General features: G+C 44.7%; 1 protein-coding gene across 2 annotated transcripts; it reads left to right on the forward strand.

The window, feature by feature from the left end:
• Positions 1-2,472: 2,472 nt before the first annotated feature.
• On the forward strand, positions 2,473-23,039 carry ACLY (ATP citrate lyase). 2 transcript variants are annotated; one of them, XM_010175075.2, is made up of 28 exons: positions 2,473-2,648; positions 4,185-4,307; positions 5,628-5,690; positions 5,943-6,133; positions 6,710-6,789; positions 7,286-7,416; positions 9,067-9,185; positions 9,680-9,816; positions 10,217-10,278; positions 10,440-10,557; positions 10,719-10,873; positions 11,268-11,358; positions 12,497-12,526; positions 14,255-14,396; positions 16,274-16,442; positions 16,947-17,051; positions 17,306-17,502; positions 17,666-17,747; positions 18,120-18,230; positions 18,782-18,909; positions 19,104-19,197; positions 19,474-19,628; positions 20,387-20,537; positions 21,085-21,228; positions 21,457-21,570; positions 22,098-22,180; positions 22,431-22,507; positions 22,626-22,982. In XM_010175075.2, exons 1-28 carry the CDS (start codon positions 2,490-2,492, stop codon positions 22,718-22,720), a joined length of 3,306 nt encoding a protein of 1,101 aa, XP_010173377.1. In that variant the 5' UTR covers positions 2,473-2,489; the 3' UTR covers positions 22,721-22,982. The 2 variants fall into 2 exon arrangements, with proteins under 2 accessions (XP_010173377.1, XP_010173378.1); XM_010175076.2 differs by lacking the exon at positions 12,497-12,526 and having other exon boundaries at positions 2,490-2,648; positions 22,626-23,039.
• The last annotated feature ends 517 nt before the right edge of the window (positions 23,040-23,556 follow it).

Here is a 23,556-nt window from a genome sequence, read left to right on the forward strand (position 1 = left end):
CTTGGTCATTGGCACAACTAGGATCAGCTTGATTGTTTTAATTTATAAATGTGGGCTGAAGATCTGCAATGTTGTTCAGGGGCTCTGTGTCACCCTGGAGAAATGAAAAGTACTTAGATTTATTTTTTAGATTAAGAAATATGTTTGCCATTTTCTTTTATCCATCTGCTTTCACTGCAGTGACGTGTGATGCTTTTTCTCCGGGACTGGCCTTCAGTGAACTGTAGCTCAGGCATTTGATGGATTTCGAAGGGCTTTGAAAGCAAGAGTGTTCTAGCTTTCTACCAGGGAAAATAAATAGCTGCAGGTAACCTGGGAGCAGGATTTGCTCTCAGAAATAGCGCTGCTTGAAAGCAAAAACCATAGTGGAAAGTTTTCACCCTACCCTACAGCTGACTTTCTGTGTGCGCAGCAGTGGAGAGAGGTGGCAGAGGGGTGGTTGTGGGAATTGAATGTGTCTGTGCATGCTTGTGGAATAAGGTTGGGGCTTTTTTTTTCCTTACAGCTCTGCCAACTACTTGCCCAACACACAGCCACTCCTACAGCTTTGGAAAGTCTTCCTCTGTAGATAGCCTGTGGCTGAGTGACCATATGATAAAGCTGTAAGCTTTGGTCAGAGAAGCTGGTGTATTCTTTGTGCCAGTGCTTATCTGTTGCTCAGACAGTGCCTTGTAATCAAGAGCTGTCTCAAAATGATACCGTGGAACCATCCACAATGAGCAGAGGATGGATACAAACCAGTTCTGCAAACCCACTTGAGTTTCTTAGTCTGATATAGCAAACTCTAGTTGGTTTCTGATGGTTAAACCGTTCTGTCTCTTGCAGCTTCCTTGCTAATAAAGATTAAGCAGCCAGAGCAGCTCTGCTAATCTCTGAATTTTTGATGCAGATTGTAATCCTACAGTATTGTGGCATTTGCAGGGCAAAGATGGGCAGAGAGTTGCAATAGGATTTTTTTCTTTTTTACTTCAGAACAGCTGCTTGTAGCCTCAGGACTTGACATAATTCTTTACCTCTCAATATTTTTCTGAGACAACTCTATTTCCACAGCATCTCTGAGTACATATTTTTTTAGGAGTGCCTCTTAGAGGGCAAGTGAAGCTCACACAGCAGCCTGAGCGCAGCATTTGTGTGGAGGATGGAATGGTAGGATGTGTCTCTTGCTTTGCAGGGCCAGACAAACAAAATGTGCTTGGTCTCCTTTGGCTCTTGCTCACCAGAGCTCTCCTCTCCTGAGGCCGTGGTGACTTCTGTTTTGTGATGGCAGGGGCAGTCACTCTTACTGAGCCATTCAAATCCTTCACTGTCCAGCTACTCAGATGAAATCTGAGCTCTTCTTTTCTGTGTTGGTGCCCTTCTGCTTTGCAGCTCTCCCAGAAACCATCCCAAGTGTGTTTTTGTTTCCTGTCACACTGGCTGTGCTTGGGGAACAGTGACATGACCTCCAGTCACTCAAAATGCAGCATGAGCTGCTGCTGGAGCTCCTCTGTCAGCAGTCTGACCCCTTGGAAAGCATCAAAACCACTTGTTGACCTCTGGCTGATCACAGGACTGGGTTCTGATGTTTGACACATACAGGCAGGTTCACTGGGGTGAAGTATTCTTTTAAATAAATGTTTACTGCAGCTGGAAATAAATGCATCTTTGACACCTATGACTTTGTTGCTGTATATCAGAAAGAGAAGTTACAGCTTTGAGATAAGAAATTGTTCACTTAGGTCAGTTTAGAATACACTCTTTAAAGGAAAGCTGCCTTCAGGAAATGTGTGACATTAGGAATTTTTATTATTATTATTTTTATCAAAAAAACCCTCAAACTCTTTTACTTTAATCTTCTTTGTTGTCTCGAGCATCTTATTCTGTAGGGTGGCAAGCTGCTTCCAGGAGCTCTAGGTTCTGAAACAAAACAATAAAATTATATTAATGTGTTTTGGTTTTGATAATACTGGCAACATTTTATTGTCCCTTTAGAAAAAGGTCTGGGGGATTGTTAATTTGCCTGCAGTCAGGCATAGACTGGAAATGTGACATGCCATAAGAAAACAAGTGGGAGGGAGGGTTTTCCTCTCCTGTTGCCTTGTCACTCCCTGGCACTGAACTAGCAGAAGTGGTACGTGTGTGACAGGTCCCACAACGACAGAGCTGGGGTGCAGGTTGGGACAAGCTGCCTCAGCCCAGCACTGCCCTGGATGGGGGGATGCTCTGGGCATCAGGTTTGGTGAAAGGCTCAGTGTGGCTGGGACACGCTGCAGTGATGACACCTTTCCCTGCAGGCAAAGCTGGACCAGAGCAGTGTCCAGGGCAGTGGGATGGGGTAGAGGTTTTAAACAACACAGAATAGTTCTTGCTTATCAGGTGAGTTTTATAATGGGGAGACACAGCCCCAGCTCTGCATTTGTGGTGAGCCAGGTGGGTGGGAGATTTCTGTGAGAATTGGCCTCTGTTCATGATTACTTCTTTTTTCCCCTCCCAATTCAGACTAGGCAGCCATGTCAGCCAAAGCCATCTCTGAGCAGACGGGGAAGGAGTTCTTGTACAAGTATATCTGCACGTCCTCTGCCATCCAGAATCGTTTCAAGTATGCCCGAGTCACCCCAGACACTGACTGGGCACGACTCACCCAGGACCACCCGTGGCTTCTGAGCGAGGTAAGGGGGAGTCACTTGCTTCTCTGTCATGGCCAAGTCCTGGACCAACCTCTGCCCACCTGAGCTGCTCTGCGTCGGGCACGGCACGTCGTGCTGTGGCAGGTTGTGAGCAGAACTCTGCTCTGGATCTTTCCTGAAGGACCGGTCGCTGCTCCTGCTCTGCAACATTCATTTGCAACACTGATGAAGAAACAAGCCTTGCTTCAAGGCTGGTGTAGCACCTTCTAGGGGGCCTGATTATAAAATTCCTTTAAGGACTGTGAAATATGTGAGCAGAGATAGCTGCAAACAAGAAGCTTCTCATAACCACCCAGCAGGTAAAAGAGGCTGGTTCAGACAAAGCAAGAGTCTCCCGAGATGTCAGTCCCTGTTTTCACACCCTGGCTTTCTGAAATCATGGAGTGCTTTCTCCATGGCTAGCTCTTACATTCTGTAAGGACACTGCTTAGGCTTCCTATGCCCAAGCAAAATGTCAGGGAGAACTTAATTTTTGGGGTTTTTTTTCTATGCAAGGTCTTTTATATCTGCCTCTGCTTCATAGCCATGTACTTTCTGTAGAGAAAACATACCCAGAACTCTCTTTATTACTTGTCCAAGCTGACTCCTTGCCAGTGCTTAATTATATTAAGTAATTGGTTGGTAGAACATGGATGTTTCACAGTCCATTACAGACTGATAGAAGCCCTACAGTAAGTAATTAAATGTTCCATGCTCAAGTGCATGAGTGAATTTCTGGAAGACACCAGCAATGCTTCTAAAAAGCTGCAGAAAGCCAGAAGGGTGCAAGGATGCTCTCTGTCCTTCACGGCAGAGTCTGTCCTGCTAGAAAGGGCAGAAAGACCATGATCAGCGTTTTGTACCACAACTTGTTACATTCTGACTCATTTCTTATTTAAAAACCCATATATTTGCAAGCTAGAGGTAAGTGTGTTACCTGGGAAGAGTTTCCACAGGTATCTCGTACAGAGCCACTGTCAGTTGAGTAGAACGTGCAGGATCCCTGGCTCAGCTGGTCTCTTATGCAGAGGATGTAGTGGTAGCAGGAACTTTATTTGTAAGCAGCTGACTGTGTGTACTGTGTCTCTAATAGTTCCTCATTACGAGCCTCTGCTCATAGAGAAATGCTAATTTCATGGTGCATCTTACAAAGTTTGCAAAGCTGATGGGATGCTGTATGCTTTTCAGCATGATCTTTTTGTTTGTTTGCTTACAGGAGGTGTATCCCACCCTAACAGCTGCTTTGACAGAGTTATCAAAGTTCATTAAAAAAAAAAAAAAGCCAAAACTGTCACCTCAGTCTCTAGTGTATACTTGTGTCTGAGTATAAATAAGGCAGCTCTTCTCAAACTACAGCATAAAAAAATAAGATGCAGGTGTGTGGTACCAGGAGATGCATTTGCCAGGAGATTAAAGAAATTCTGCAAGGACATTTACTGCATGGAATTTATTTAAGCTTTTGTTTCACTATCTGCAGAGAATCTTTGACCAAAATCACTTTCTAATACTTTATTTGCTCTTTCTTGCACGATGCTGTAGCGTTTAGTGGTGAAGCCAGATCAGTTAATAAAGCGACGTGGGAAGCTTGGACTGGTTGGAATTAACTTCACTCTGGATCAGGTGAAGGTTTGGCTCAAACAGCGTCTGGGCCAAGAAACCACGGTGAGTGCCACCTTGGCAACAAAAAATGTAAGGTTTTGTTTTGTCTCTCCTGCCTACTTGCAGGATGGGAGCTGCTCCATGGGTATTTCTCTTCCTTATGATGGTTTAAAAAATGCATGTTAAGCTGATGCCAAAGCAAGTGAGAAACTGTCCCATGGGCGAACATCCTGCTGGTAAATGAGCACTGATAAGTGACACACCTTGACAGGGACCACAGCTCCCTGCTGCCATCTGCTCTGTAGGGCCTGTGTGCTGGGAGCTCAGCAGAATTAGTACCACTTTGAAAAACCCTTTCACCTGGGAGTCAGCAGTTGATAGCTCACATGCTGTATGTAGTTGGCATAGCTGCCTCACTGTAACACCCCAGGAGGATGTAACAAGTATAAAAGTTTTCATAAAAGTGTCCTCTTGTAGCCAGCCAGAGTGTTTTGGCTGATGACTGAGTGTTACTTCAAGTCCTTTTTTTTTAACTCAGTGCTGGCTTGTAATATTTATTCTCCTGGGAACGATACTGCAATGCTAATGAGAAAGAAATGCCTGCCACCCCAGCTGCTGTGTTTCAGCAGCTGATAGAGTTCTGCTGCCTCAAGGAAAGTGATGCCTCGGCCCTACTGTGGTTGATTTGCTGCTGGCTGCAGCACCAAGCTGTGCAGCTGAGGCAGGGAGCTTTGCCTGAAGGCCATTAGGAAACAGCAGGCAACTCCATCTTGTGCACCTGCCCATCAGGAAAACTGTGGATGTTGAAATCGCTTCTTCAGTACGATACAACCACCACATCTAAAGAAAGGACTGTGCCAAGGACTTGTGTCCTTGGGAGCAGGGGTTGTCTCCTGTGGTCTGTGTGGGAGTCTCCCTTGAGCCAGGAGACTTGGTTTGGATAGCAGGAAAGTGTCCAGGCAGGACAGTTCACTCACTTCTGATTTCTTTCAAAGCTCCAAGAAGCAGCTCAGGCCATTGTGTTTTCCACTGCACTAAGCAGTGCTCTGGAAAGGTGCTGTCTCTGGGATGGGAGATGAGGAGCCACTCTGGTGTACTTTGGACAGCTGTCTGTCCTGTTTGGAAAGGGGAGGGTGATGGGCTCCTGGAACCTGTGAAGTTCAGATATCCTGGAGCAGTGCAGCACAGTGTCTAGCAGGGGCAGTGCTTGATGCTCTGCTGGAAAGGGAGGAGTGTGGTTCTGCAGGCAACTCAGTGGGGTGGTGCTGAGGAGGAAGTAATTTCAGAGCAGTATTGATTAATTCTCGAAGCTTACCTTATGCTGTCATAAATGTGGATATTGGACAAACATTTATCGGTGTTTGTCTTGTTTTCTGCCTACAGATTGCTAATGCTAAGGGAATCCTAAAGAATTTTCTGATTGAACCCTTCGTCCCTCACAAACAGGTTAGTTTACTCCTGAAATGGAAAGTGTCCCTGGCACGTTTCACCAGGATGAAGCACTCTGGGCTCTGCTGCTCTCCCTCCCAGACCAGCGCAGCCTCTACAACCCTGGGGGTGTCTGGGCTGCTCCAGTGCTGTTGTTCCTTGGAAGCTCAGCAGTGTGCTTAGTTGCCTCTTCCCTGGCATTGACAGAAGAGTGTCTTCAAGGTCCTCTCTGGGTGTGACTTGCTGATGTTTGTGCCTGGGTCTGTGCAGGAGGAAGAGTTCTATGTGTGCATATACGCTGCCCGTGAGGGAGACTACGTACTCTTCCACCACGAAGGGGGTGTGGATGTGGGAGATGTTGATGCCAAAGCTCAGAAGTTGCTTGTGGCAGTGGATGAAAAGCTCAATGAATTGGATGTGAAGAAGCATCTCCTGCAGCATGCACCAGCCAATAAAAAGGAGTAAGTACAGATGCCCTTACTCTGGCCTAGTCTAAGAAGATATTCTCTTGCTATTCCTGCACTTACTGCAAGCTTATCTGTAGATCTCAAAGCTTCTGTTTCTCCTGTAATTAGATGCCTATAGCTAGTTATCTGAATATGAGTCATGATTTTTCCAAACATAACGTAATCACTGCTGGCGTTGTTCAGCACTGAGAGGCTGAAGAAGCCTGTCACTAACACAGTTTACTGCAGTCTCTTCCCCACCCCAGCTAAGGGAGTTCTGACAAAGATGCGTATCTGACAGTGAGACACAATGATGCATTTCTGTCTCTCAGTGAGATTAAATAGACTGAATGTCTGTATGACAGTTGTGAGCAACTGTGTTCTCAGCAGAGTTTGGTGGAGTGTAATTAAGATGAGTCATCAAGGTCTTCCTTTCCTTGAGTCATCCCAGGCTTCTTCCAGAGAAGATGAATGAGAATAAAATAAATTGATACAGAGTAGATTTGCAGTTGTCACTAATATAAATGAAGCAGAGCAGACTGTGCTTTATATTTGGCTGCTTTAATGAATTTGTGTTCAATTTTTTTACAGCATCTTGGCTAGCTTCATCTGTGGCCTGTTCAACCTTTATGAAGATCTATATTTCACATACCTTGAGATCAATCCATTAGGTAACTAATATTTTGGGGAGCAGAACTTTCTGTTCTAGAATACTGAAACGTATCTTCCTTTGATTTATGTAGTTCACAACAATACTAGGTGGTATATCCAAAAGAAGTACAAAAGTGGCTATGATGTGTCTTGGACCTATTAGTTGAATGAATCTAAAATAAGGATTGCTTGCAGGCATTCTCAGTTATCTAATTTCCTGGTGGAAATGAAAAAAAGGGATGTTGAGTCAGAACTGAAGAACACAAAGTTGTTCTGTTGGATCAGAACAAAATAGCACCAGAGCCCAGGGCCTGGCTGTGACCCTGATCACTAGTTAATCCTTAAGGGAGCGCTCTTGGTTTCATAAGTGCAGTTCAATGACTGATGGGGAGGAAGGGGAACAAAGGTGACCTGGCTTTTGTAATGATCTCTGTATAGTATCAAGTTTTGAGTGATGGATGTCTCTGTATAAAACCAAGCTAATTCTGCTTCTTTTTTTTTTCTCTCCAAATGCAGTAGTGACTAATGATGGTGTCTACATCCTTGATTTGGCTGCAAAGATTGATGCAACTGCTGACTACATCTGCAAAGTGAAATGGGGGGATGTGGACTTCCCCCCTCCCTTTGGCAGGGAAGCTTACCCAGAGGTAAGTAACAACCCACTCTGGCTCAGATTCCTTTGTTGTGGACTGCAAGATTAATTCCTTGTTGCTTGTATGTCCATGGCACTGAGGTTTTCCTCTCTGTGGGTTTTTTTGCTGTGTTTCAACTACCTGAGCTTTGCTGTCCATGATAAGAGCTTGTGCAGACCTGTGCTGACCTTGCTGTAGTGCTGAGACTTCTCCTAATAGCACTCTGGACTGCAATCACTTTCCATCTTTGCTTGGATGCTGACTCTGTTCTTTTCTTTAATTCAGAATTGCCTTTTTTAAATGGAGGTTTATATTTAACTTCATTCAATTACGTGCCAAAGCTCTGTACTTGCACAATCTTCCTTATATGACTCTTTCCTGCACTGCTGCCCTGTCAGCATCATTATTTTTTGTTGGAGCACTGGTTATTGACAACCTCGTGGCACCTGATGCTCCCTCAGAGTTTCAGTTACAGTTTCTGAGAGTAGAGTAGCAGTTGTGTGCAAAAGCTGCATGTGATTGTGAATCCAGAGCAAATAATGACTGTCTCTCAAACTTCCAAGTAAAAAGTTCAGATGTTAATGCACCTGCTTTCCTGAAAAGTGATGACCAGGAGGAGCCCTGCAGGCAAACCCTTTGTTTTAAAGTTAGAAATGCCCATTCCCTCTCAGAATTCCCTGGGTTTTGTACTGCTGGTTACCATGTCGTACGTAACCTCCCAGCAGCTTCCAAAACTGTTGGAAGTAGAGCTCTCTCCTTAATTATTCTCTTACTTATTTCAAGGGACTCTTCTGCTGTCTCCAAAAGGATTTTTGTCCTGACATTTTTCACTTTAATAATTGTAATTATGCTTCATTTGGGGAAGGTTTTTGTACCATGGCCAGGAAATCCATTTAGCTGTTTCTCCCCATGTAGCTTGCTGGATGCCAACACTTAACTCAATTTGCTCTTAAAAGGATTAGTTCAGTTTTTGCCTCTCTGAATCATCCCTCCACAAGTCACTGTGGAGGTTATTATGACAGTGTCTTTGCTGAGAATTTTAATGAACTCCCAGTGAAGTGCTTCACAACAGGCAGACACACTGTGATACAGGAGCAGCGTGTTGAGCCAAATCACAGCGCTCTCGGTGATTACAGTCTTGGCTGCAGCACAGCCAGAGAGTGTGTAGCTGTAGCTGTGACTTTTAAATTTCCTCTGGTCTCAGTGTGCAGACAAGGTCAGAACAAGACTTTTCAGTTTGGAGACATTTGATTCTACTGTACACAGAACCATGAAACCTGGGAGCTGCCCGGAGCTGGCTGAGCAGTGTTGGAGGGGACCACTGTTCATGGGAAGGCTGGTGTAGCACAGCTTAGGGAAACAAAACCAAGAATCCACATTTGAGTGTATGCTCAGTTTGATCCCCTTGGAATCTGTTACAGAGAGAATGGCACAAGCTGTCTGTATCCAGTCAAATTTCAGTGTTCTGTCTTGGAGAACACGTCACACAAACTGGGAGGGATGAAGCTGAGTCTCCATCCCTTACGAAGATGATGTTTGTAGTTCTGCTCTCCCCTCAGTTGTAGGTGAGAGGAGATATGGGAGCTCTGCATGTCCAAACAAGCCTCTGGTTTGGAGAAGGAGGATGCAGAAGGAGGTTTAAATTGTGTGCTGCTCTCTCTGCAGGAAGCCTACATTGCTGACCTGGATGCAAAGAGTGGAGCCAGCTTGAAACTTACAATTCTCAACCCCAAAGGCAGGATCTGGACCATGGTGGCTGGTGGTGGTGCCTCTGTGGTTTACAGGTAACAGAAACAGGGTTTCCAGACAGGAGGGTGGGTTTACAGCACTGGAAGAAATTAATTGATGCAGCCTCTGGAAAGGAGACTCTTCCAAACTGGTCTTTCCTGTGCCGTGACTGCTTGGAACCTCTTCAGAGTGAAGATGCTGTGCAGATTTCTTGCCAAGATGTGGAACGTAGTGTCCCCTAGAGATGCTAGTTTAATTCTGGGAGCTTGAGATATGGTTTCTTCTTGACTTTGAAAGAAACAAGCTGCCTGAAAGCTGTTTATGGTAATATTGTTGCTGTGGTTGTCACTGAGTTCCCATTGTATTTAGGAAGTGTAACAAGGTTAATCATGACTGGCACCGAGAGGAGAGCAGCTTTGTTTTCAGCAGACAGGGTCATCTCTGTTACAAGTCCTACTTTCCCAGGAATTTGGAGTGCTTTATTGAGACCTTTATAGTGACTCAAATTATAACTATTCTCTTAAATAACTTTGTCTTTCCCCCCCCACAGTGACACCATTTGTGACCTGGGAGGTGTGAATGAACTGGCTAATTATGGAGAATACTCAGGAGCCCCAAGTGAGCAACAGACCTATGACTATGCTAAGACCATTCTCTCCCTCATGACACGAGAGAAGCACCCTGAAGGTAAGAGAGTTGCTGCAATTTCAAAACTGTGAAGCTGCTTTGAGGGGGGAAAAACTGAAGTATGGGCTGTTACTATGCTTAGACCTCCTTGGCAGAGCTTTTTAATGTACTGCTGCCTTCCAGCTGAAATGGAGGTGGATTTCTGTCAGCTCTTGCTTCAGAGACAGGACTTGTGGTTTTCCATGTAGCAAAGAGCAAATGTGGCTTGAGAGATTGTTATCAGAAAAATTCTTGCTTGATACAAAGCTCTTATCTTCCAGGCTCTGTTAAACACAACTTAGTGCAAGCTATTGGCCAGTCTGAACTGCAGCTTTGTTTCACTTTGTCCTAGACCACTTAATGATCTTACAGTACAGTGTGTTCTTAAAGCAGCTGTATTTATGTGTTTTTCTTCCCTCAGGTAAAATCTTGATCATTGGAGGCAGCATTGCAAACTTCACCAACGTAGCAGCCACTTTTAAAGTAAGTGACTGTTCAGAAGTGTCAGCAAATGCCCACAGTCACCAACCCCAAGCCATTCTCCCCAGTTCAGTGTTGTGCTGAGGCTGACAGTGCATCCATCCTTTCCAGGAGTTCCTGAGGTGGTGAGTCAAGGTAAATATCAGGCTGTATGTTTCTTTTAGGGCATTGTGAGGGCGATTAAGGATTACCAAGGCCCTCTGAAGGAGCATGAGGTGAGGATCTTTGTGCGAAGAGGAGGCCCCAACTACCAGGAAGGATTACGTGTCATGGGAGAAGTTGGTAAGGACCAACCATTTCCTTAAGTTTTGTTCTTGTGTCTTGTTTCTCCCGCCTGCTTTCTGCTGAGCCTTTTCAAGGTTAAATGCTTCACTCCGGCAGAAGCTCCTCTTACTCCTTTCCCCCCCCACCCCACAACTGACTGTTCTTGTGTGCACACACAGGGAAGACCACTGGGATCCCCATCCATGTCTTTGGCACGGAGACTCACATGACTGCGATCGTGGGCATGGCGCTTGGCCATCGGCCCATCCCCAACCAACCGCCTGCTGCAGCCCACACTGCCAACTTCCTGCTCAACGCCAGCGGCAGCCCTTCGGTGAGTTCCTTCCCTTCTCTGAGAAGCCTCCTGAAGGCAGCTTCCTCTCTCTGAACTGGTCAGAAACAGATCTTGGCCACTGTTGTATTTGTATAAAGCTCTGGGAAAACTCAAGTGACTCTGCCTGTGTGGTTTGTCAGGATGGGCCCTCCCAATGTCCACCTCACTTGTGCAGAAGATGTGACCCCTCAAAACCAACAACGTGAATCTTGCACTTACTGGGAACTTTGTCATGCAGTTTTCCCCTGCTTGACTGAAATGGTCCTACCTCAAAATTAACTTTCTTTTGGTTTTCTTTGAGACTAGCATAGCCAAAGTGTTCATCTCCTCCTACCATGCTCCAGGCCTAATCTGGCACGCTGTCCCTTACTGACTTGGTTTCTGAATCTTTCAGACTCCAGCACCAAGCAGAACAGCTTCCTTCTCAGAGTCCAAACCAGATGATATTGCTCCAGCCAAGAAGGCAAAACCAACAGCACCTCTTGGTAAGTCCAGCGCTGGAAACGATTGCTAGCAGTTCTCTTCTGCTCCAAAAGAGAGAAGGTGGACTAGACTAATGCTTTTTCTGGGTATAAAGGGAAGCACTTTTGTGGTACCTGTCTATCTTTGTTTTGAATTTGAGTGCTTTTGGAATGTTGTCACTCCTGCTATTAGCTCATACACAAGGTGAGTCAGAGTCGCCTTCATCTGGGATGTTCCTTTGAAGGGAACAGGACAGTTTGAGAACTTCAGTTTTCCCATGTCCCCTTGTGCCAGACCAGCAGACAACAGGTCAGGGCATCTGTGCTGTGGTTGCTGAACTGAGGCCTGATTCCCAGTTCTATACCTGGGGGGTGTTCCCATGGGATGCTGCTGGAATGCTGTAGGTATTCAGAAAGTCCTCCATGCTGCAGCTTCCTGGATGAATGCTCTACAGTCAGTTCAGTAGCTGTGATACACTCCTTGCTTTTAGGGTTGGAGGTCACTGTGGTGTGTGTGTTTTGTTGGTTTTGTATTGTTTTTCAGTTTGGGGTTGTTTTTTTTACTGAAGTTTGTAGGAAGCTTCTTTAGCATGGTAACATGCAAGAGCTTTGGCAGCTTTTTGCTTGTATTTGTTGGAAGCCTTATTGGGTAAGAGCATGTTGTGTGGGCACAAAACAGCAGCAGAATTGGGCAGGGACAGAATGTGATAATGGTCCTGGTCCTCCTCCCTTGAATGTGAGGAGTTCTGGGCCTCGTTTACAGCAGTATGACATGATGAGAGCAAGATTCAGATCCAGTTCTGGTGAAATGCATCTCTTAATCATCGTGCACGGAATTTTGCATGAGCAATGCTTCAAAAATACAGGGAAAATGTGAGCGATGGGGCTTGCAGTGCAAGGAACTGTCACCTGAACCTGAAATGTGCTGGGATAAGCAAAAATTTTCTAGACAAAATGCAAAATTTTATGTCTAGCTGTTTTGGAGAGGAAGAACAGTGGAGAGTACTCCAGTCTGCTTGTTTTTTAACAAAAGCAAAACCCAAGAGCCCCGAGTGCTGTGGGGAGGAGGGAAGCTGCAGCACCCCACCGCAGGTGCCCTGCTGTTGGGATGACAGCAGCCAACCCTGTCATATTGTTGCATGAGTGATTCTCTCTTTAACAGATTCAATCCCAGCTTCAAGACCTGGTTCAGGTAGGACACGTGTGACTAGCTGAATGTGCCTGGCCTTGCTGGCAGCTGACTTTTTTTAGTTCTTGGTTTTGTTGCTGTTTTTTTCTCTCCAAAAGTTTGCAGTGTTGTCTGGTCCTTCCCTCCTGCCCAGCATATTTAGCTATCACCATATGATCTTTTCATCTGTTTTTTCAAGTGCAGATCACATACTCCTTTGCACAAAAACTCATTATATCTGGGGGAGAGAGGGACAGGTCTCAAACAAACTTTAAGTTTTCTTCCCTTCCTCCCCATAATCATTACAGAGAAAAACAGACCTAGGCATATTGTGAAAAGCTCTCTCCTCTGCTTTCAAAAAGAAGGAATCACTAACCATGCCTAATAACTGGCATTTTGTTTCAAAGGGAAACAAAGTAGTGCAGGTGCTGTGCTTATGAGCCTTGAAGGGTGCAGAAAAGTCACTGAATGAACTTAAATGTTCCTGTTGCCTTATCAGTTCAGCAAACCCTTAAAGCCTGAGCTCAGGGAAGTCACGGGGACTTTAAGCACTCTCTCCAGCTTCGTGCTGGGTGAGAATAAACTGCTGAATCAGGGTGAAAGTAGAGTTTCAAGCCATCTCTACTATCATAAGAGGAGGGAGAGCAGAAGGGAGCTCTCAGACTCTCAGTGTGGTCTCAGACAAATAGCAGCACCTTTCTGGGCCTGCATTTTCCTGTTACTATGAATACTGATATTACCTCTTTGCAGGCACCTGCAGGATAAAGGGAGTTTTTCAGGGTAGGCAGTTTCCTGATAACAAATTGTGTAGCAATGGATCTAAACTGTGAACATGTAGGGTTGGAGAACAGTGACTGATTTCTTGTTAAAACCAGAAGAACAGTATCCTGTTTAACCCTGAATGCTATTGACCTTTGATTCAAAGCCAAAAAGAAATCAGTGGTAGACTGAGTTGGCCTCAGCTCTGAGTTCTTAAAGTTTTTAAATGAACTCTGCCTGGGGTCAGAGGGAGGAACTCAACATATGAGTTTGTGACGAGTGATGTTTAAGCAAACAGTCCATCCTCACTAGCTGAACTGCTGCCTTTCCTGTGACTCTGTCATCCAAAGCCAAGTTTTGGGTCAGAGATAAATTCTTGGAGCCATCAGGTTTGTGCTGGATTCTGCTTATTTAAAAAAAAAAACTGAAAACAAAAGCTGAGTATGTAGAGCTCCTTTGCTTTCTTTGTTCCCTTCATTTCCTGCTTTTCTTTTTATTTCCTATCATCCTACTGTGGTGCCCTGACAAAGACAGGAGGCAAACCTCCTGTGATTCTCCCAGGCTGTAGGCCATACACAAATAAATAAATAAAACTCTGAGTTCCCTTCCTCTTCAGCTTTGCAGAATAAAACAATCTGGGAGGAACACGAATGGCCCCTGTGAGAAGAGGAGGAGGCAGTTTTCACCTATCTCTGCTCTTTTTCACCAGCTCCTGGCTGTGATTAAGCACTTGCCCATTTTGTGAAGCCCAACACCTGGCTCTTGTGTTCAGAATCCTGGGAAGGGGGATGCTGCTTCATCTACAGTTTCTTCTTTAATTCGGACAGTGTGTCTACTGCATCCTGCAGTTCACCTGTGGGGTTGGGTTTGGAGGGAGGGGAATATGCAGCTCTGGGAGAGCTTCAGCAGACATTTGGCAAAGTTGCAGTTTTTGTCTTGCACAGACGTATATTTTGAATGTATTTTGGTTTTTTTTCCCCTCTCTCTGAGCAGGTAAAGCTACAACCCTGTTCAGTCGTCACACCAAAGCTATCATTTGGGGGATGCAGACACGAGCTGTGCAAGGAATGCTGGACTTTGATTATATTTGCTCCCGGGATGAACCTTCTGTAGCTGCCATGGTTTATCCGTTCACGTAAGTAGCCTGGGCTGACTGCATTATTTTTCTGACCTCTTCCTCTCTAATTCTCCTGTTAGCTTCCTCCTCTTCCAGTCTCTGCTGTTCTTTAGTGTAGCTCAGCCCTAGTCTACATCTCTGCTTTAACACCTTCTCCTGTGTTCCCTTCACCATCAGGTTGGCTTTGCAGACTGCTTCTGGTTTCCATCAGCCACTGATTTCAGGCTGCTCTGTTGAAACAGCTTCATGTCAGACACGTGATTGAAGTCCCACTTCATGCTCTTTCAAAGCATGTCCAAATTCTCTTCCTTCATTCAGCAAGTGAGGAAGGCATGAGATAACAGCCTACTGGCTTAGCAGAGGCAGTGAGGCTGTGCAGTGTTTCTTCCAGTCATCTGCTGTTTGCTGCCTGCTTGTCTGAAACATCTTGGTTTGTGCTTGCAGCAGCTGGAATTTTCCCCTCCAAATACTGGCCAGAATCAGAGCAGCTCTGCTAACAGACTGAAGCAGCCTCTGTCATGTAGCCAAACAAAATTTTAAAAAAATAAAATCCTGTTCATCTTGTTTGTACTCTTTCCTACAGTGTCAGTAGTTTCTTAGCTGGCAGGAAGTGTGTGGATCCTTCAGTGGGACAGGAGTTCTCTCCTGGTACTCACCCTCTCTTACCTTATCCCCACAGCTAATGGGGATGAGAGGCTCTCAGGTATTTCAAATTGCCCTCAGGAGGAAGCTCCAGAGCACAGCTGTGTGGAAGCTGTTTTGTTTTTGTACCTCCTGAGTGTGTGTGGGGGGGTCTCCCTGTCAAACAGGGCAAATAGTGAGGAGGACAGGAGTGGCTGCCTGTCCCACTGCTGAGACAGTGAGATGGGAACATATACAAAGGTAGGAGCTTTGTTTCATTTCTGTGGTATTTACAGACATCCAGGATGGCTGATGTCTAATCAACCTCTGTCCTGCAGAGCGTTTTGCCTCTTGACTGTTAAGTACCTTGTGGTGTTAGTCTGCAGCTCTGATGATAATTGCAGCTCTGTAATAGCTTCTCAGCAAGGGCAAACCTCAGGGTACTAAAACTGAGTGCAGGCATAGTCACATCTATAGATGAGTGGCCACCCCTTGCAGTGTCACAGTTGTTTAATGAGGACAAAGCAATAGGAATTAAAAGTTTAAGGCTACCTGGAATTATCTGATTCTGCTTGACTTTTTGGAGGAAACCAGGCTGACAAAAGCTGGAATGTCATTTACAAATGTACCAGTATGGGAACACAGCTGGTATCTCCAGACTCTTAAATGATTGAACAGTAGAGACTTCAGTGAAGTTCCAGTTGGACATCTACCATGTATAAAAGATGATGCCTACAGTGGAACTTTCCTGGGTGTATCTCCTTCAGTGTGTGTGGGGCAGGGCGGGTAGAGTCTCGCTGTATCGGAATTAGGAAGCTGACTGGCCCTCACATTGCTGTCCTGGCTATTCCCTGCAGATACTGGTTCCCTGTTCCCCCAGTCCAGTATTTATTCCAGCCCAGTAACACAGCTTTGCCTTAGTGCAGCTTTGCATGCATCTCATTCATTACTCTTTCTGTGCCTCATTCTGTCTTCCAGCTTGGAGTAGCATTGAGGCTCTGGTAACTTCACTGTGGGAGAGCTTATTCATCTTGCTGGATGCCTCTGTCCCCATTAGCCCGTCTCCTTCCATATGCTGCTCTGTTCTATACTCTGAAGAACCTTCTGCTGTTAGTATGGTCCCTCCCCATGTACTCCCTCTTGCTAGTGAGTCTCACAGTCAGTCCTGGTGTCTGAGAATTGGGGTTTGTAAACTCCTCTGTCTGCATGCAGTGTATCCCTTTGTCTTTCCTGTAACCTTAAGAGTCAGGGCTCTTTCATCTTCTCCTCCATAGCGGTGACCACAGGCAGAAGTTCTATTGGGGCCATAAAGAAATCCTGATCCCAGTCTACAAGAACATGTCAGATGCCATGAGGAAGCACCCAGAGGTGGATGTTCTCATCAACTTTGCATCTCTGCGCTCTGCTTATGACAGCACTGTTGAAACCATGAATTATCCACAGGTGAGTGAGGGATCTAGAAGAAGCCCAAGAAAAGAAGGAAGATCTTGTCAGCAGGGTACCAGTGTTTCTCAAGCTGTGATGGCATTAGCAAATTGGCTTGATCTTCCCACTTAGCAGATAAATACCTCAATTCTAACTCCTTATAGACTCTTAAGGAGGACACTGCAGTTGTATAGCGAATTCTAATGCTGGACTTGCAATCTGTGTAAGAGGAACTTGGCACCTCTTGGTGAGGAGTGATTGTGTTGGGTTGGTTAAAATATAGTGCTGCTCAATGTGCAAGGGGGAGAAAAAACATTCTCTGACACAGTGCCTGGAGACTGCTGTGAAGGTCACAGCAGACTGTGGACCCATGTGCTGGGCTTTCCTGTCTGAGAGTGCACAGCGTGACCTCCCAGAGACCTGGTCATGCCCTGTGAGCAGCTCTTTGCCTTCTCAGTCCTGCAGAGTTCCTCATGGTGGCCACACTGGGGGGTACTAATGGTTTTCTTTATCTTGATGCAGATCCGCACCATTGCCATTATTGCTGAGGGCATTCCAGAGGCCCTGACACGAAAACTGATCAAGGCAGCTGATAAAAAAGGCGTCACTATCATTGGACCTGCAACTGTAAGAACTGGAGACCTTTTCTTCCTCTTGTCCATGTGTTTTGATCTTCAGATTGGCTTTCTCTGAAGGATAAAGTATATCCTACAGTCCACTCTGTCTTTAGTCATATAAAGTGCATGTTAGTTTCTCTTTTTAAGGTCATGTTACTGTCTTCCACTCATTGTGTAAATCCTGACAAGTTTGTCTCACAAAAATGTTCCTAAGTTTCACATATATTTTAAAGGGCTTTACATCTTTCTCTAACTTTCTTGTAGGTTGGTGGGATCAAACCAGGTTGTTTTAAAATAGGCAACACAGGAGGCATGCTGGATAATATCTTAGCATCAAAACTGTACCGTCCTGGCAGTGTGGCTTACGTTTCACGGTCTGGAGGAATGTCCAATGAGCTCAACAACATCATTTCCCGAACCACTGACGGGGTTTATGAGGGGGTGGCCATTGGAGGAGACAGGTAGGAGTTTGTATCTTCAACAAAGACACCACTTTTTTAAGTCAGTGAGCAGAATTGTTAGTAATTTGGAGGAAGAAGAGCAAGTTGGCTGTTAACTTTAGTTCTTTACAGAAAGTTTATGAAATAAATACAACTTCTACCATTTTTCCTGTATTCTACCCAGATATCCTGGTTCAACTTTTATGGATCACGTCCTGCGTTATGAGGATACTCCAGGAGTGAAAATGATTGTAGTACTGGGAGAGGTGAGTGAGATCAGTTCACTCCTATCTAAGAAATCCTCAAGTGTTGTGTTTTGAGAGCATCTGACCTGGCTGCAAGGATGCTAAATAACAGCTACAGTTAAGTGTCAGCTATTCTTACTGTTCTTGAATGTCTGGATATTCATTTCATGCTGCTTTAATCAAAAGAAATTGAGTGTATTCCACAGACAAGCATAGTCTCCCCTACTTAAAAAAAACAAACAAACAAAAAATCAAATAAGGAGGCTTTGTTCTGAGACTTCAGCTGTTACTCAGTGAAAAAGGAGAAAAAACCTAATGCTTCCATGTGCATCTTGGAGCTGGTTTCTACAAAAGTGCAGTTTTGAACCAACTCAGCTGTCTGTCTTTCTGCAGATTGGAGGCACAGAAGAGTATAAGATCTGCAGAGGTATTAAAGAAGGTCGTATCACTAAACCAGTGGTGTGCTGGTGTATTGGTACTTGTGCCACCATGTTCTCTTCAGAGGTATGTGCAAAAATAGGGGCAAATGCAGGAAATAAGTATATATCCATGACAGGAAGAAAAAAGCCAACTTCTCTTGCTGTGCCTAAGCCTTTCAGAATTGCCAGTAGTCACTTCACATACAGAAGTTAATAAATATAAATGGTAAAAGCTTATTGTGCTTCTGCAGTCTGCCACTGGAGATTTCCAAGGGATTCTCCATACTTGTAAGGGAGCCCAAAGATCCAAGGGAACACAACAAGTTGCAATAGCCACCTGCTCCTGGAGTGGGAATGGGAGAGGTGCATGTTAAGCAGCTCTGGAGAGAGGGAGAATTCAAGGGGGCAGAATGTCAATGGGAGAACCTGGCATGATTCCAGATCAGAAAATGCCCTGAGTATGGCAGTACAGACTGCAGCTGCAACCAAGAGCTCTGTTAGCCCAGATAAGAAGGCAGATGTGTGGTCACTGGTATTCCTCTGTCACCAGTTTCCTAGTCGCTTCTTTATTCTGTTTTATTCTCTGCAAGGTAAACAACTTGTATTCCTTACTGCTGTCTCGTCTCTTGTTTGTAGGTGCAGTTTGGCCATGCAGGAGCTTGTGCCAACCAGGCTTCTGAAACTGCTGTCGCAAAGAACCAAGCCTTGAAGGAAGCTGGTGTGTTTGTTCCCCGGAGTTTTGATGAGCTGGGAGAGGTCATTCAGTAAGTCACATTAACAGAGCATCTTCAGCAGGTGACAAAAGCTCTTAGGGCACTAATTCTAGCCTGATAAAGGAATATATTCCTCCTTAAGAAAAGCAACTTCTATTAATTCCGGGTTTTGAAGGTCTAGATTAGGACCACCTCAGTTGTATCTCTTAAAAGGACTTAAGTTAACGCATGGATTCTCTCCCTAGGTCTGTCTACCAGGATCTTGTGGCCAAAAGAGTGATTGAACCAGCTGAGGAAGTGCCTCCTCCGACTGTGCCAATGGATTACTCCTGGGCAAGGGTGAGCTCTGCTGTTTTACCTGCTTTTTGGCTCCCTAGAAACCAGACAGGATGCCTGCTGTGAACTTGGATGCTGCTAGTGATAGCGGCGTTGCCTTGGGGTTTTATCTCACACTTTATAGTGTTATCTGTGAGCTCACTGGCTATGCTGGTTCTAGGCTGTGGAACTCACTCTGAGGGCAAGCTCAAGGCATTGTTGTTTGACCACTCTGCCTCCTGCTACTCCTTGTTTCTAACTTGGAATGTTTAAAATCCCATCTTCACGCTGCGATTTCAGGAGCTGGGTCTGATCCGCAAACCGGCGTCCTTTATGACGAGCATCTGTGATGAGAGAGGTCAGGAACTGATTTATGCTGGGATGCCCATCACGGAGGTCTTCAAAGAAGAGATGGGAATTGGAGGGGTTCTGGGCTTGCTCTGGTTTCAAAAGAGGTGAGGCAATTTTTTTGTGAAAGCTCACAAATCTGTGGCTTTAAGTTTTGCTTGTTTATTAATAGACTTTTTAAGCACAAAACTCCAGGATTCCTTTGTGCACATAGATTCATTGAAAATACCATCTCTATATTCCTTCCTCTGAGACCACCTCAGCTTCAAGGCTTCATGCAGTATGTTTTATTCTTGGGATGAAATTTTCCACAAGTTTTATGGTGCACTGAGGAAATTTCTCTATTCTAGGCCTGTTTCACACTCTCTGACTACTCACTTATTATAATTGTCACCTCGATTCTGGAGAGTGGGGAGTTTTCAGACACTTGTTAACCAGCCTACAGGGACCCTTGTGAATGGCAGATGTTTGCTGCCTTCATCTGATGGTGCTTTCATTAGAGGCACTCTTGGCACTAACTAGCATCTCTGGCTCAGCAGGATGAACAGAACTGTAGCACAGCCTTGTGGCTCTGCTTGAGGAGACCCACAGAGCTCACTGAGTCTGCTGAGTGTGTGCAAACTCAGCCTACAAAACTGACCCTCAGCTCTGAGCTAAACAGCTCCTGTGGAAATGGAACAAAAATCTGATCTCTGAGAAAGGTATCAGGATGCACTGATGGGTATTGTGACCCTACAGCTCCCTTTCTCCATTCTACTTCTCTCAAGCATACACCTAAAACAAAAGTCAGTGTCCAGTATAACACCAAGTGTTTTGTTATTCAGTTTTCTTTACAATAAATGACTTCAGTCTCTTCCTTGCTCAGGTTACCAAAGTATGCCTGCCAGTTCATTGAGATGTGCTTGATGGTAACAGCAGATCATGGGCCTGCTGTGTCTGGAGCCCACAACACCATTGTCTGTGCAAGAGCTGGAAAAGATCTTGTCTCCAGTCTCACTTCAGGTCTTCTTACTATTGTAAGTACTTAATCTCCAGAAGATTTAGTTTTGCTACTCATTACTCTGTCCAGGTTCTATTACAATTAATTTAAGATTTAGATTAGCTGCAGAGCTGTGGACAAGTTGTGTCTGTTCACACTTTGAGTTTATGTTGAATTCAACTGTAATAGCTTGATGCTCTAGGTTTAAAACCCATTTTTCTAGTAAGCAGGACTACTTTGATGTCTCTCGTTTGAATCTAAAATATTTTGTAGAGGCCAAATTGCTGTCAACACTGTCCCTGTAGAGTTGCCTAGTCTCTTTCAACACTGACAAGTAAAAATGTGAATAAAACAGACTAGATTGCATTTCCCTCCACACACTGTCTCTGGAGGAAATGTGTTGGCTGTGTATTGACACTGGTGTAGAGGTATCACAGATGCTTTATCTCAGGTGCCTGCCTGACTTTGATTTCATGAATGCCACATTGATAGGCAGGGTGGATGGGGAAGATGATCTTGTGCTTGTATTGTACCTTAACTGCAGAGTCCTCTGCTGCAATTCCCTTTGTGTGTGTTACACCCAGGGTGACCGGTTTGGTGGAGCACTGGATGCTGCAGCCAAAATGTTCAGCAAAGCCTTCGACAGTGGGATTATCCCTATGGAGTTTGTGAATAAGATGAAGAAAGAAGGGAAACTGATCATGGGCATTGGACACCGAGTCAAATCGGTAAGAGAACTGCACTGGTACAAACTGGAGGTTGGTTGGTTGGTTTGTTTGTTTAGAAGGGTGGGGTAGAGGGGAAAAAAAACAGAGGAAAGAAAATTAGTAACTTTGAGAGGCAGCTATTGACCAAATTCTCAGGACTTAAAAATCCTAAACCTACAACTAGTAAAGCTTATGGCAAGTCCCTGTGTAAGAGGCAACAGCAGTGACTAATGTGTTCTTAACTTGCAGATAAATAACCCAGACATGAGAGTTCAGATTCTCAAAGACTACGTGAAGCAGCATTTCCCTGCCACCCCGCTGTTGGACTATGCACTTGAAGTAGAAAAAATTACAACTTCCAAGGTGAAATGTGCTAGTATTGATCTCCTCTTGAGCACTTTTTCTTACTGGCAGACAAGAGGCGTAGGGTTAATACTGTATTTTAATTGCAATGCTTCATAAATTGTTGCTGGGGTTTTGTTTTTCTACGATGGCCTTTGGGCCAAGTACAGCTACAGTTTGAGGCTGAAAACATTTGTTGGATGCTGGGAAAATGCCAAACAAACCAAAACCCATTATCTGTGGTGTCCACAATGTATCTGGAACTGCTGTATTCTTTAAATCTGAGGCAGAGCCAGGCCACGTGGTGGGCTGTGGCAGATAATCTCTGTGGTTTGAACCAGATGCAGGCCCATTGTTTGGGGCTGTTTTTCCCTCCTTTGCATTAAGCCTGGATCTTGCTCAAGTTGCTGAACAGCTTCTCTGTCGCTAGGCCTGTGTGCCCACAATTATGGGCAACCCTCAAATTACCCTTGAGGATGGAAGCTGCCAGGTGAACATCACTTGCCACTGTTAACATCTCTGCTGGGGTGTGTTTTCACTTCCTGCAGAAACCAAATCTTATCCTGAATGTCGATGGCTTCATTGGAGTTGCCTTTGTTGACGTGCTCAGGAATTGTGGCTCTTTCACACGGTAAGAGGGTCATGGGCTGTTTCTCTTGGGTCATGGTCCTATAAAAATAATGGGAGGTGAACTGCCAGGGCATGTGGGGCCAGGATTTCAGAAGGACATTGTGAAGGAAATGTGGTCTGGACCTGGGAGAAGGAAGCTTTCACATGAATTCCATGTTGCCACTGGCACTAGAACAGACTTGAAGCCTTTCTAAGAGTGATTCTGTAAATGGATCACTGTGAGGAACTATTTAATTCCTTTTCTCTTGCAGAGAAGAAGCAGATGAATATATTGATATAGGAGCTCTTAATGGCATCTTTGTACTAGGCAGGAGTATGGGATTCATTGGTAAGTCTGTGCTCTTTCTGCCCTTTCCCCCTGTGTAGGGGATGCCCTCTTACCACGAACAGGAGACACATGAACCTCTGGTGCCTCAATTTTGTAACATAAACCACTTTATTTGTAGGACACTACCTGGATCAGAAGAGATTGAAGCAAGGTCTGTACCGTCACCCGTGGGATGATATATCCTACGTTTTACCAGAGCACATGACCATGTGAGAACCTGTAGTATTGCCTCAGAATGTCACGTCAAGAAGACAGAAGCCTGCACAGGGGACGGCCACAGATGGGACTTTGGTGTGTAAAGGCCATTGGTACAGAGACACTGAGCTGCCTGGTCAAACTGTGCAAAGCAACTGTTCTGTAAGGATAGAAACTTATTCTAATAAAAAACCAAAACTTGTGATATTCCATATTTTACCTGCTGTATTTAATACTGTCTCTTACACTTTAATTTTTTTTTTTTCTACTCTTGTTTTATCTTGTTTCCAGAAAAGATTTTAAGGGTTTTGAGAGGGGAGTTGTGCTCATAAGGCAGGAGATCCCTTAGTCTGGTAACAAGCTGTCACTTTTCCTGCTAGAGGGGAAAGTACCTGTCATTCCCATAAGCCTTGACTTGGGCTGGTTTTGTTGTTGTTTTGTTTTTCAATTTGTTTACTGTGTTCTCATCTTCAGTCTGATTGTGTCCTGAATAATAGGACCACTGCTGATGTTATAACCAATGTTACTCAAAACTCTGCTGTAGCTATTTAAAGTGTAAAGTTGTAACATACTGCTGTTAAAACTGTGAAACTACATCTATTCCAGTGTCTGTATTTATGCAAACAACTTCTCAGTTACTCTTGGATCGCTGACCTAGGGAATGTCACTCAAAATAATCTCAGTAATAACTACTTGTCTGTGTATTGTAACCGAACCCCAATAAATGATACACTACTCATTTATTCTCTTTCTACTTTTGGCTTCTAAATGTTGGTCCAAAACTGGTTAATAGAATGTGTGATAAGGTTTGTTTAATAAAATATCAGTTATTCCTCTCATGGTTGAGGAAAAAC

The sequence above is a fragment of the Antrostomus carolinensis genome, unplaced genomic scaffold (genome assembly GCF_000700745.2).
Source record: "Antrostomus carolinensis isolate BGI_N321 unplaced genomic scaffold, ASM70074v2 scaffold35309, whole genome shotgun sequence".
NCBI lineage: Eukaryota > Metazoa > Chordata > Aves > Caprimulgiformes > Caprimulgidae > Antrostomus > Antrostomus carolinensis.

Excerpts from the sequence above, each read along its gene's own strand:
- ACLY (XM_010175075.2), top strand. The coding sequence starts at position 2,490 with ATGTCAGCCAAAGCCATCTCTGAGCAGACGGGGAAGGAGTTCTTGTAC. Across the intron at positions 9,186-9,679 it reads GGTGCCTCTGTGGTTTACAG|TGACACCATTTGTGACCTGG; the intron begins GTAACAGAAACA and ends CCCCCCCCACAG. Across the intron at positions 22,181-22,430 it reads AATTGTGGCTCTTTCACACG|AGAAGAAGCAGATGAATATA; the intron begins GTAAGAGGGTCA and ends TTTCTCTTGCAG.